This window comes from Cebus imitator, unplaced genomic scaffold (assembly GCF_001604975.1).
Source record: "Cebus imitator isolate Cc_AM_T3 unplaced genomic scaffold, Cebus_imitator-1.0 Scaffold94, whole genome shotgun sequence".
In the NCBI taxonomy this organism is placed as follows: Eukaryota; Metazoa; Chordata; class Mammalia; order Primates; family Cebidae; genus Cebus; species Cebus imitator.
In genome coordinates this window covers 1,711,430-1,722,867 of record NW_016107409.1, presented here as the reverse complement: position 1 = coordinate 1,722,867, position 11,438 = coordinate 1,711,430, and the positions used below count along the sequence as shown (strand labels likewise).

General features: G+C 36.0%; 1 protein-coding gene across 1 annotated transcript in view; it reads left to right on the top strand.

The window, feature by feature from the left end:
- Positions 1-11,438, top strand: part of CAB39L (calcium binding protein 39 like) — a 90,607-nt gene that overhangs the window by 25,914 nt on the left and 53,255 nt on the right. Inside the window, exon 4 of the mRNA XM_017535911.2 lies at positions 10,481-10,599. Coding sequence (XP_017391400.1) covers positions 10,481-10,599 — 119 coding nt within the window. The remainder of the gene's footprint in view (positions 1-10,480; positions 10,600-11,438) is intronic.

Below are 11,438 nucleotides of genomic sequence, written 5' to 3'. Positions count from 1 at the left end.
AAAAAAAAAAAAAAAAAAAAATAGCAAAACAAACACTCCAGGATCAGCTTTTCCATTTTTCATTAAGCCATTTTGTAGTACTACATTTTGTAAATTTTTATCCTCTAAAAATCTTTTTCTCTTCCCTGGACCTGATTAAAGTGGTCTTTTACCTTTGGTTTTATTTCTGTAAAAACATAACAGAAATTGTAAAGCCTTAAAATACCAGCTTTGACTATACTTCATACATTTAACAATTTGAAATACTTACTATGTGTTAGCCATTGATTTTATTTAATTATATTTGGTCTTGATTTTATTTGATTGTTTATATATTTTGTGCCCATTGTTGGACAAATTAAAGAATTTACAATCTCAGGTAGGGAAATACTGTCATAGAAAATGGAATTTTATTTTATCGTTACCCTATTAGCCTAAAATTAGTGAATACCTGCTTTAGAAGCCCTTTATTGTATAAAGGCACATAATTTCTGGGTGATTGAAAACAGCATTTAGCATCAGGCTCTTAATTAGATATGAAACCTGTAATTGTTTGTAATAAAATTAAGACAGTGACCATTTGTTTGATCATACCAGACATTTTAAGGAATGTAGTCTGCATAAGGATGAAAACTACTTGTGCTGTGTATAAAGTGTTCTGTCTGCCCACTTCCTCTGTTTCCTGGGGAATGCTCCCTCCTTCTCCACTCACATGGTTACCATGGGAACAGTCATCTGGGTGGCATGATACCCTGGACAACACACAGCTGACTGATCTGCCAGTGGATATCTGACCAAAAGAGGGCCAGAGGCTTTCAGCAGGAATTCTGGAACTAGAATTGAGACAGAACCCCAGCATCTAGCCAGGTGTTTTTCCATCAGTGGCCATATTTTTCAGTAGGTAGACTGAAGAAACAGAAGAAGCCAGCCTGCAGAGAAAATAGAATGGCAATGATATTGGGGCAGTGGGGGAGATATCTGCCACATAAATTCCCACAGATGGATTTCATGTAATATGTCAATTTAATTATATTTAAATATTTTTGAGAGCAACTTTGAGCCAGCTTATATTTTGGTTCCCTAAATCTTTCCCAATAACTGTATTCGATTTGAGTTTTAGTCCCCAGCAAGATTCCTCACTAATCCATTCAGTGGCCACCCCTTACCCTGCAGACCATTCTGCCTATCTAGCTCTGCTCCTGAAATTCAGCACAACCGTCTGCTCCCACCCACCTCAACTGCCCCCCAACACACCAGCAAGAATAGAGAAGTCCATTACTTCAGTGGCTATAATTTTCATTTTTAAAAATTATGATACAATTTATAAATGGTAACATTCACCCTTTTTAGTGCATAGTTCTGTAATGAAGTACAGTTCCATCACCCTAAAAAAATTCTCCTATGCCCCTTTGTAATCAGCTCCTTTGCCTGTCCCTGGCCTTTGGCAACCACTGAATTGATCAGTTTTCAGTCCTTATATTTTCACCATTGCAAAAGGATTGGGTAAATAGAATCATATGTATGTAGCTTTTTGAGCCTGGCTTTGGTCAACATAACGCATTTGAGATTCATCCATGTCATTGTCATATATTAGGAGTCTGTTGCTTTTTATTGCTGAGTAGCAGTCCATTGCAAGGATGGACCACAGATCATTTATCCATTCCCCACTTGAGGGATATTTTACAAATTTCCAGTTTCTAGCAATTACAACTAAAGCTGCGGTAATCATTTATGTATAGTATTTAGTGTGAACATAGGTTTTCATTTCACTTAGTAGATAAATACCTAGGAGTAGGACTGTTGGGGAATGTCAACTTTTTGTCTTCTTTTATTGTTTTATTTTAGCCATTCTAATAAGGATTCATGGCATGTCATTGTGGTTTTAATTTGGATTTCCATAATGACTAATGATGTTGACATCTTTTCATGTACATTTTTGCCACCATATCTCTTCTTTTATGAAGTGTCTGTTCAGATCTTTTGCCTCTTTTGAATTTGGTTGCTGAATTTTGAGAATTCTTTATATATAGTCTGTATACAAGTGAATGCCTTGTGTTTTAAAGGGGGTGTTTTCTAGTCTTTGCCTTTTTTTGTCTTGTTTGCCTTTTCTCATCTATGCTATCCATGAGAGATGCTCTTTTTCAGCAATTATTCTGGTTGCTGTGACTGCTGTTCACCAACTCTTTCTTCCCTCCTTTTCTCTTTTCTTGTTTGATTTTAGTTAATACTTCCATATATATCATTCATTCATTCAGCAAATAATTGTGGAACATTCCATGTTAAGGCTGACCTTTTTGGAATTTGCCAGCAAACACAAGGGCTTCTTCAGGTTTGAAACCTTATTGGTTACATTATACGTAACCTTAGAATTGCCAGCTAATTTTTGGCATTTTGGATCATTTCTGGATGTTGCTTATTTATTATCAAAGATATTTTGAGGGTTTTGCCTTTTTTTTTTCCTCTGGCCACTTCTGAGTCCGGAGCTTGAGACCTGGCAGGCTGTGGGTTGCAAAAAACTGGTTTTGAAATAGTTAAGCTTTCACTCCAGTTAGATTGGCATGACAAATTGACAGCTATAAAGATTAACGTGTAATGTAGAGATCATTATTCACCAGCTTGTACCTGTTTCAGTGTTCTATAATCCTTTCTATTCTAATCCTTTCCTCTGTTTTGGGAAGTGGTCCCTGGTAGCAGAACTTGTTTTTGTTATCCACAGGGGGTTTCCTTTGCCTTTACACACATTTGCTAATGAACTAGAAGAATGTTTTTCTCTGTGTAAAAGTTGGATAGAGTTCTGTGGAGCTTCATTTCTACTGTTCACTGGAATGCTGTATGGAATGTTCTTGTGGCATTTCACTGGGAAGTATGAAAAACATGTTCCTATGACATTTCAAAGAGGGTTGATATTTATTCTGCAATATTACACTGTAGGGTCTAGAAAGGTTTGAATAAAACAGATGCTTTCTTTCATTTTAAAATCAATTTATGCTTACAGCTATATCTTTTTTTATATGGCAAATAGTCTTTAACATCAGTATAAATACGATTTATGAAATATAACTTTTTTTTTTTTTTTTGAGACAGGATATCACTCTGTCACCAAAGCTAGAGTACAGTGGCATGATCTCAGTTCACTGCAATGTACACCTCCCAGGCTCAAGTGATCCTCCCACCTCAACCTCCCAAGTAGCTGGGAATATAGGCACGTGACAGTACACCCAGCTAATTTTTGTATTTTTTAAATAGAGATGGAGTTTCACCATGTTGCCTAGACTGGTCCCAAACTCCAGGGTTCAACTGATCCTCCAGCCTTGGCGTCTCAAAGTGCTAGAATTATAGGCATGAGCCACCGTGCCTGGCCTATAAACATTTTTTTATGTTTTAAAATTATGAGAGCAACTGATTTTGAAGTATCCTTTTAAATTGAAGATTCACCTCCTAATTGGTTTTTGTGTGAACATAAGTTTTCATTTCTCTGTTATAGATGACAAGAGCGCAATTGCTGTTATGGTTAGCTGCATGTTTGGCTGTTTCAGGAACTGCTGAAGTGTTTCTAGATTGACTGTACTCTTTTACATTTCCACCACAATGTATGAGTACAGTTTCTCTTCATTCTTGTCAGCATTTGATATTGCTGTTTTTTATGTTAGCCATTCCGATAGGTATGTAGTAATATTTCATTGTGGTTTTGATTTGCATTTCCCAAATGGCTAACATTGTAGAACATCTTCTATGTGCTTATTGCCATCTGTATATCCTCTTTAGTGAAATGTCTCTTCATATCTTTTACCCATTTTCTCTTTTTTGTTTATTTTTATTTTTTACAGTAGAAATGGGCTCTTGCTATGTTGTCCAGGCTACTCTCAAACTCCTGGCTCAAGCAATCTTCTTGCTTCAGCTTTCCAAAGTAATTTGATGCCTGGGATTATAGGCATGAGCCACCCCACCCAGCCTTTTGTCCGTGTTCTAATTAGATTGTTTGTTTGAGAAAGGATCTCCATCTGTTTCCCAGGCTGGAATGCAGTGGCACAACCTCAGCTCACTGTAGCCTCTGCCTCCAGGGCTCAGGTGATTCTCGTGCCTCAGCCTCCTGAGTAGCTGGAATTACAGGCATACACCACCACGCCCAGCTATTTTTAGTAGAGACAGGGTTTATGTTGATCAGGCTGGTCTCGAATGCCTGACCTCAGGTGATCCACCTGCCTCAGCCTCCCAAAGTGCTGGAATTACAGGTGTGAGCCACCACACCTGGCAGATTGTTTGTTTTTTATATTATTAAGTTTTTTGGGCTGGTAGAGGGGGAGGTTGGGTTTTGGAAGAGGAGCATTTGGAGAGCATGGGTTTTTATTTATTTTTTCCTTTTTAATTTGTGTGGGTACATAGTATGTAGTGTATATGAGATATTTTGGTACAGGCATGTAATGTATAATAATCACATCATAGAAAATTGGGTATCCATCCTCTCAAGCATTTATCTTTGGTGTTACTAGATCTTGTTCATTGTTTCTATTGTTTTTTGTACCTATTAACCATCCCTATCCCTCCCCCATTCCCCCTCTAATACCCTTCCTAGCCTCTGGTAACCATGCTTCTTTTCTCTATCTTCATGAGTTCACTTGTTTTGATTTTTAGATCCCACAAATAGCTGAGAATATCTGATGTTTGTCTTTCTGGGCCTGATTTATTTCACTTAACATAATGGGCTCCAGTTCCATCCATGTTGTTGCAAATGACAGAATATCATTCCTTTTTATGGCTGAATAGTACTTTATTGTGTATATGTATCACCTTTTCTTTATCCTCATTTTGTCATCTGTTTTTGAACACTTAAGTTGTTTCCAAATCTTGGCTATTGTGAACAATATTACAAGAAATATGGGAGTTTAGATATCTCTTTAATATACTGATTTCCTTTCTTTTGGGCATATACCTAGGAGTAGGATTGCTAAATCACATGATAGCTCTATTTGCAGTTTGTTGAGGAACTTCCAAATTGTTCTCCATAGTGATTGTACTAATATACATTCCTACCAACAGCATATGAGGTTTTCCTTTTCCCCACGTCCTCACCAGCGTTAGTTGTTACCTGACATTTAGATAAAAGCCATTTTAACTGGGATGAGATGATATCTCACTGTGGTTTTGATTTTCATTTCTCTGATAATCGGTGATGTTGAACCCCTATTCATAGAAGGCCTGTAATTCTGTAGGTTGTCTCTTCACTTTGTTGATTGTGTTGATTGTGACTGTATCCTTCACTGTGCAGAAGCTTTTAAACTTGATGTAGTCCCATTTGTCCATTTTCCCTTTGATTGCCTGAGCTTGTGGGGTTTTACTAAAGAAGTTATTGCCCAGACCAATGTCCTGGAGAGTTTTCCCAATGTTTTCTTTTAGTAGTTTCATAGTTACATAGATCTTAGATATAAGTCTTTAACCCATTTTGATTTGATTTTTGTATGTGACAAGAGATAGGGGTCTAATTTTATTCTTCGGCATATGGATCCAGTTTTCTCTGCACCATTTATTGAAGACTCTCTTTTTCCCTCAATGTGTGTTCTCAGTACCTTTGTAAAAAATGAGTTCACTGTAGGTGTGTAAATTTGTTTCTCAGTTCTCTATTCTGTTCCATTGGTCTATGTGTCTATTTTCATGCCATTACCATGCTGTTTTGGTTACTAGACAGCTCTGTAGTATAATTTGAAGTCAAGTCATGTGATTTTGTCAGTTTTGTTCTTTTTGCTCAGGATGGTTTTGGTTCTTCTCGGTTTTTTGTGGTTCCATGTAAGTTTTATGGTTTTTTCCTACTTCTATGAAGAATGTCATTGGCATTTTGTTAGGGATTGCATTGAATCTGTAGATCATGAACATTTTAACAATATTGATTCTTTCAATCCATGGACATGGAATATCTTTCCTTTTTTGTGTATCCTCTTTAATTTCTTTCATCATTTTTTTTAATAGTTTTCGTAATGGAGATTTTTTACTTCTTTGGTTAATTTCTAGGTGTTTTATTTGTTGCTGTTGTAAATGAGATTTCTTTTTTGGTTTCTTTTTCAGATCGTTCACTGTTAGCATCTAGAAATGCTACAGATTTTTGTATGTTGATTTTTGTATCCTGCAACTTTATTGAATTTGTTCATCTATTCAAATAGTTATTTTGTGGAGTTTTTAGTTTTTTCCAAATATAAGGTCATACCATCTGCAAACAAGGATAATTTGACTTACTCTCTTCCAATTTGGATGCCCTTCATTTCATTCTCTTGTTTGATTGCTCTGGCTAAGACTTCTAATATTATGTTGAATGATACTGGTAAAAGTTGTCATGTTCCAGATCTAAGATCTGCTACTGTTGTACTGGGATCTACCTCTCACGTTAGCTCTAATGATATTTGCCCTTCATTTCATTCTCTTGTTTGATTGCTCTAGCTAATACTTCCAGTGTTATGTTGAATAACAGTGGTAAAGTTGTCACGTTCCAGATCTAAGATCTGCTACTGTTATATTGGGATCTATCTCTCACTTTAGCTCTAATAATATTTGCTTTATATATCTGGGTACTCCTTGGTGCATATATATTTACAATTGTTATATCCTTTTGCTGAATTGACCCCTTATTTATTATATAATGACTTCCTTTGTCTCTTCTTGCAGTTTTTGTCTTGAAATCTGTTTGTCTGATGTAAGTATAGCTACTCCTGCTCTTTTTGTTTGTTTGTTTCCATTAGCATGGAATATCTTTTTCCATGTCTTTATTTTCAGTCCATGTGTGTCTTCATAGGTGAAGTGTTTTTCTTGTAGGCAACAGATCATTTGGGTCTTGTTTTTTTTAATCTATTCACCTACTCTATGTCTTTCTTTTTTCGTTTTTTTTTTTTTTTTTTTCCAGACAGGGTCTTACTCTGTGATCCAGGCTGGAGTACAGTAGCACAGTCACAGCTCACTGCAGCCTTCACCTCTTGGGCTCAGGTGATCCTCACACCTCAGCCTCCCAAGTAGCCACTCCAAGTCTTTGGATTGCAGACTTTAGTCCATTTACATACAGTGTTATTATTGACAAGTAAGGGCTTACTCCTGCCATTTTGTTATTTGTTTTTTGATTGTTTTTTAGTCTTCTTTTCCTTCTTTTCTTCTTTCCTGTCTTCCTTTTAGTGAAGGTGATTTTCTCTGGTGGTATGCTTTAATTTCTTGTTGTTTTTTTTTTTATGTTTTGGGTATTCATTGTATTTGTTTTTAATTTGAGGTTACCGTGAGGCATGCATATACTATCCTATAAACCATTATTTTAAACTGATGACAACAGTAATTACATAAAGAAACACACAAAAGAAAAACTAATAAGAACTCTACACCTTAACTTCGTCCCCCTGCTTTTTAACATTTTGTTGTTTTTCTTTATATTTTATTCTACTGTTTATGTCTTGAAAAGCTGTTATTATTTTTGGTTGGTTCATCATTTAGTCTTTCTCCTTAAGACAACAATAATTTACATACCACCTTTACAGTGTTATACTATTCTATGTTTTTCTATGTGCTTCCTATTTCCAGTGGATTTTATACCTTCAGATGATTTCTTCTTGCTAATTAATATCCTTTTCTTTCAGATTGAAGAACTCCCCTTAGCATTTCTTGTAGGATGGGTCCGGTATTGATCAAATCCCTCAGTTTTTGTTTGTCTGGGAAAGTTTTTAATTCTTCTTCATGCCTGAAGGGCATTTTTGCCAAATATACTATTCTAGGGTAAAGATGTTTTCCTTTAGCTCATTAAATATGTCATTCCACTCTCCCCTAGCTATAAGGTTTCCACTGAAAAGTCTGCTGCCAGATGTATTGCAGCTCCATTGTATGTTATTTTTTTCTTTTCACCTGCTTCTTTTAGGATTTTTTTTTTTTTTTGACGTTTTGAGTTTGATTACTAAATGCTTTGAGGTAGTCTTCTTTGGTTTAAATCTGCTTGGTGTTCTATAACCTTCTTATGCTTGAATATTCGTGTCTTTCTCTAGGTTTGGGAAGTTCTCTGATATTATCTCTTAGAGAAAATTTTCTATTCTTATCTCTTTTTCTACCTCCTCTTTAAGGTCAGTAAGTCTTAGAATTGCCCTTTTTACACTATTTCCTAGATCTCACAGACAATCTTCATTGTTTTTTATTCTTTTTTCTTTTGTCTCCTCTAATTGCTTATTTTCGAATAGCCTATCTGCAAGCTCACTAATTCTTTCTTCTGCTTGATCAATTCTGTTATAAAGAGGTTCTGATGCATTCTTCAACATGTCAATTGCATTTTCAACCCTAGAATTTCTACTTGATTGTTTTTAATTATTTCAACCTCTTTGTTAAATTTATCTGATAGAATTCTGAATTCCTTCTCTGTGTTGTCTTGAATTTGAGTTTTCTCAAAATAGTGATTTTGAATTCTCTGTCTGAAAGGTTATATATGTCTATTCTCCCAGGATTGGTCCCTGGTGTCTTATTTAGTTCAATTGTTGAGGTCATGTTTTCTTGGATGATGTTAGTGCTTGTAGATATTTATGAGTATCTGACAGGATGGTGAGATCTAGGCAATCTCACAAATCCTTAATTTCCTTATTCATAATATGTTTATATACATATTTATATTTGTACATATTTATAAAACATATATTATAAATTCTTAATTTCTTGTTTATAATATGCATAAGGTTGTTATATGCATGCCAGAAAAAAAAATTAACAAAAAGAATATGAAATTTAAAAAAATAAGGTTGTTGTGAAAATTTGATAATACCTGTAAAGCTCTTAGCATAAGTGCCTGGCACAGAGTAGGCACTCAATAAGTATTTGCTTCTGTGGAGGTAGAGGTGGAGGTCATGGGGAAGAGGAAGTACTGATCAATATAGCAAAGGACATGGTTGTAGTACAGAGAGGGGCACTCATCCCAGGGAGAATACTCCTAAACTGAATCTTAAAGAATGACAGAGTTCATGAAAAAAGGAAGAGCATCAACAAAGGTATAGAAGCATAAAATGTTGTGTATATGTGGTGTAGCAATTTGATACTAATAGAACTTGATGTAGGAATTGGAAATGATAGTTAGCTGATGAGACTGGAGAAGTTGGCTGCTGTCAAGTCTTTGAAAGTATTGCACCTTTTTCTAAGCTGAAAGTATTGCACCTTTTTCTAAGCAAAAGGGAGACATTGAAGAATTTAAGGAGAGAGATGGCATGGTCAGATTTGCATTTCTACCTAGCTCACTCTGCAAGGCGAGGATGCTTAGAAGTGGAGACAGTAACTGAAGTAAGCTCTTTCACAGTTCAATTGAGAGATGAAGGCCAGAACTAGGGCCATACTGACGGAGAATGCAATGTCATTGTATTAATATATTCTCACTCTGCTGTAAGGAAATATCTGAGACTGGGTAGTTTTTAAAGTAAAGAGGTTTAATTGACTCACAGTTGCACAGTGCTGGGGAGGCCCCAGGAAATTTACAATCATGGCAGAAGGGGAAGCAGGCACAGACCTTCTTCACATGACAGCAGGAGAAAGAAGAATGAATGAGCAAAGGGGAAAGAGCCCCTTATAAAACCACCAGATCTCAAGAGAACTCATTCACTGTCACGAGAACATCATGGAGGAAACTGCCCCCATGATCCAGTCACCTCCCACCAGGTCCTGCCCTCCACACACAGGGATTATAGGGACTACAATTTGAGATGAGATTTGGGTGAGGACACAGAGTCAAACCATATCAGTAATTCTTGTACTTATTTTTCATATAACATACTCAGGTCCAGTCCAAGCTTTCTTTTGGAAAACGAGGCTAGACAGATTATAAGGTGTATGAGAGTGCAGGTCTTGTCCATGAGGACTCTAAGAAGCCCTATTCATGATTGCATATCTAGTTCCTCCGTCTCACTGATTCGGTGATGTCTTCTATTCCTCCAGACTAGATATATTTGTTATGATCACCTAGATCAAATATTTCCACCTAATGGAAAACCACCTTTTTTTTTTTAAGTCAAGGCACTAGACTAAAGAATAGTGAATGAAGTGGTAACGTGAAGTAAAAAAAAGGAAGTAGATCTAAGAAAAAGGAATTTGATTCTAACATACATTATACTAAAATCTTAACTTATTTTCTTCATCTGTTTTCCATGCTTATTCATGAAGGTTTACAAATGTTAATCATAATTTTTTTCCTGAATGAAGGTAAACTGTGAAAAAAACAAAAAATTCAGTTCTGTCATACGCACTTTATGTCCTTCTGTGCCCTGTGGGAAGTGGACTTCCAGTTGGTCAAATTTCCCACAGCACAAATCCTGTTGCAAGGAGCTGCATCCATTTTGTAAACTGTGTTTGCAAGCACAGCTTGTTAGGAGTATATGGGAAAAGTATGTTAATGTTTTAGAAAGGATGATATCATTTCTAAATATACATACACATATGTGTATGTATGTATATATTCTACATATTATACAATTCATCCATTTAGAGTGTACAATTTAATTGCTGTTTGTTTCTTTAACAGGGAAAAAAAGATGTGACCCAGATATTTAACAACATCCTGAGAAGACAGATAGGCACTCGGAGTCCTACTGTGGAGTATATTAGTGCTCATCCTCATATCCTGTTTATGCTCCTCAAAGGGTAGGTACATGACTTCCTTTCAAGTAGGGCTGAGTTTATAATAGTTGTTAAAAGTACATAGCATTAGTCTCATTTGAGACAGGATCAGTTCCCTTTTGGAAGTGCAGTAAAGGTATTTGTCATGCATAAGGTCAGCCCTCCAGATCTGTCTCTGTGATGACTTAGGCTGCAGCAAAATCCTTTCTTTGCACCTAATGTTTCTAAAGGTTATGTTTCCACTTACTGCCTTTCTTTCCTCCACATTTCTGCTATCTCTGTGTCTTCCTATTACAGTATTGCTTGTGCTTCCCTATCTGCCCTATTCCTAGCTGCCCACTTACCCTTTTCCTGCTGCATTAGACTGAATGCCCTCACTACACACACATGCACCCACATATATATTCTGGTTCTGGGAACTCAAATACAGGTATGAGAGTTTTTCTGGTAAGGAGAATGTATATGGGTCTATAGGGAAGCCATAAAACCGAAGTCCAGCTAGGTAATAGAATCCCTGATTATTATTTTTATGTATACTTATTTGTAAATGTTTCTTGGGCATTTGGGGGCTACTCTGAATCATAAAGACAAGATCTGGGTGTAGCAAGGCTTGAGGACAGCAGACCATCTTCTTCCCTTCGTCTGTCTTTCTACTCCACCATGTCAAATCAGCAAGTCTCTTTATTTTATTGTATTCCTGTTTTCAATTCTGTTTCATACCTAACCCATCTCACTGATGTTCATTTTCTCTCTTGTACATTTTAAAATATTTAAGTGTATCAAGATAATATATAGTTTAAAAATCAGATATATCAATATGTAGCAGTTTTTCGCTTTTTTTTTTTTTTTTTTTTTTTTTTTTT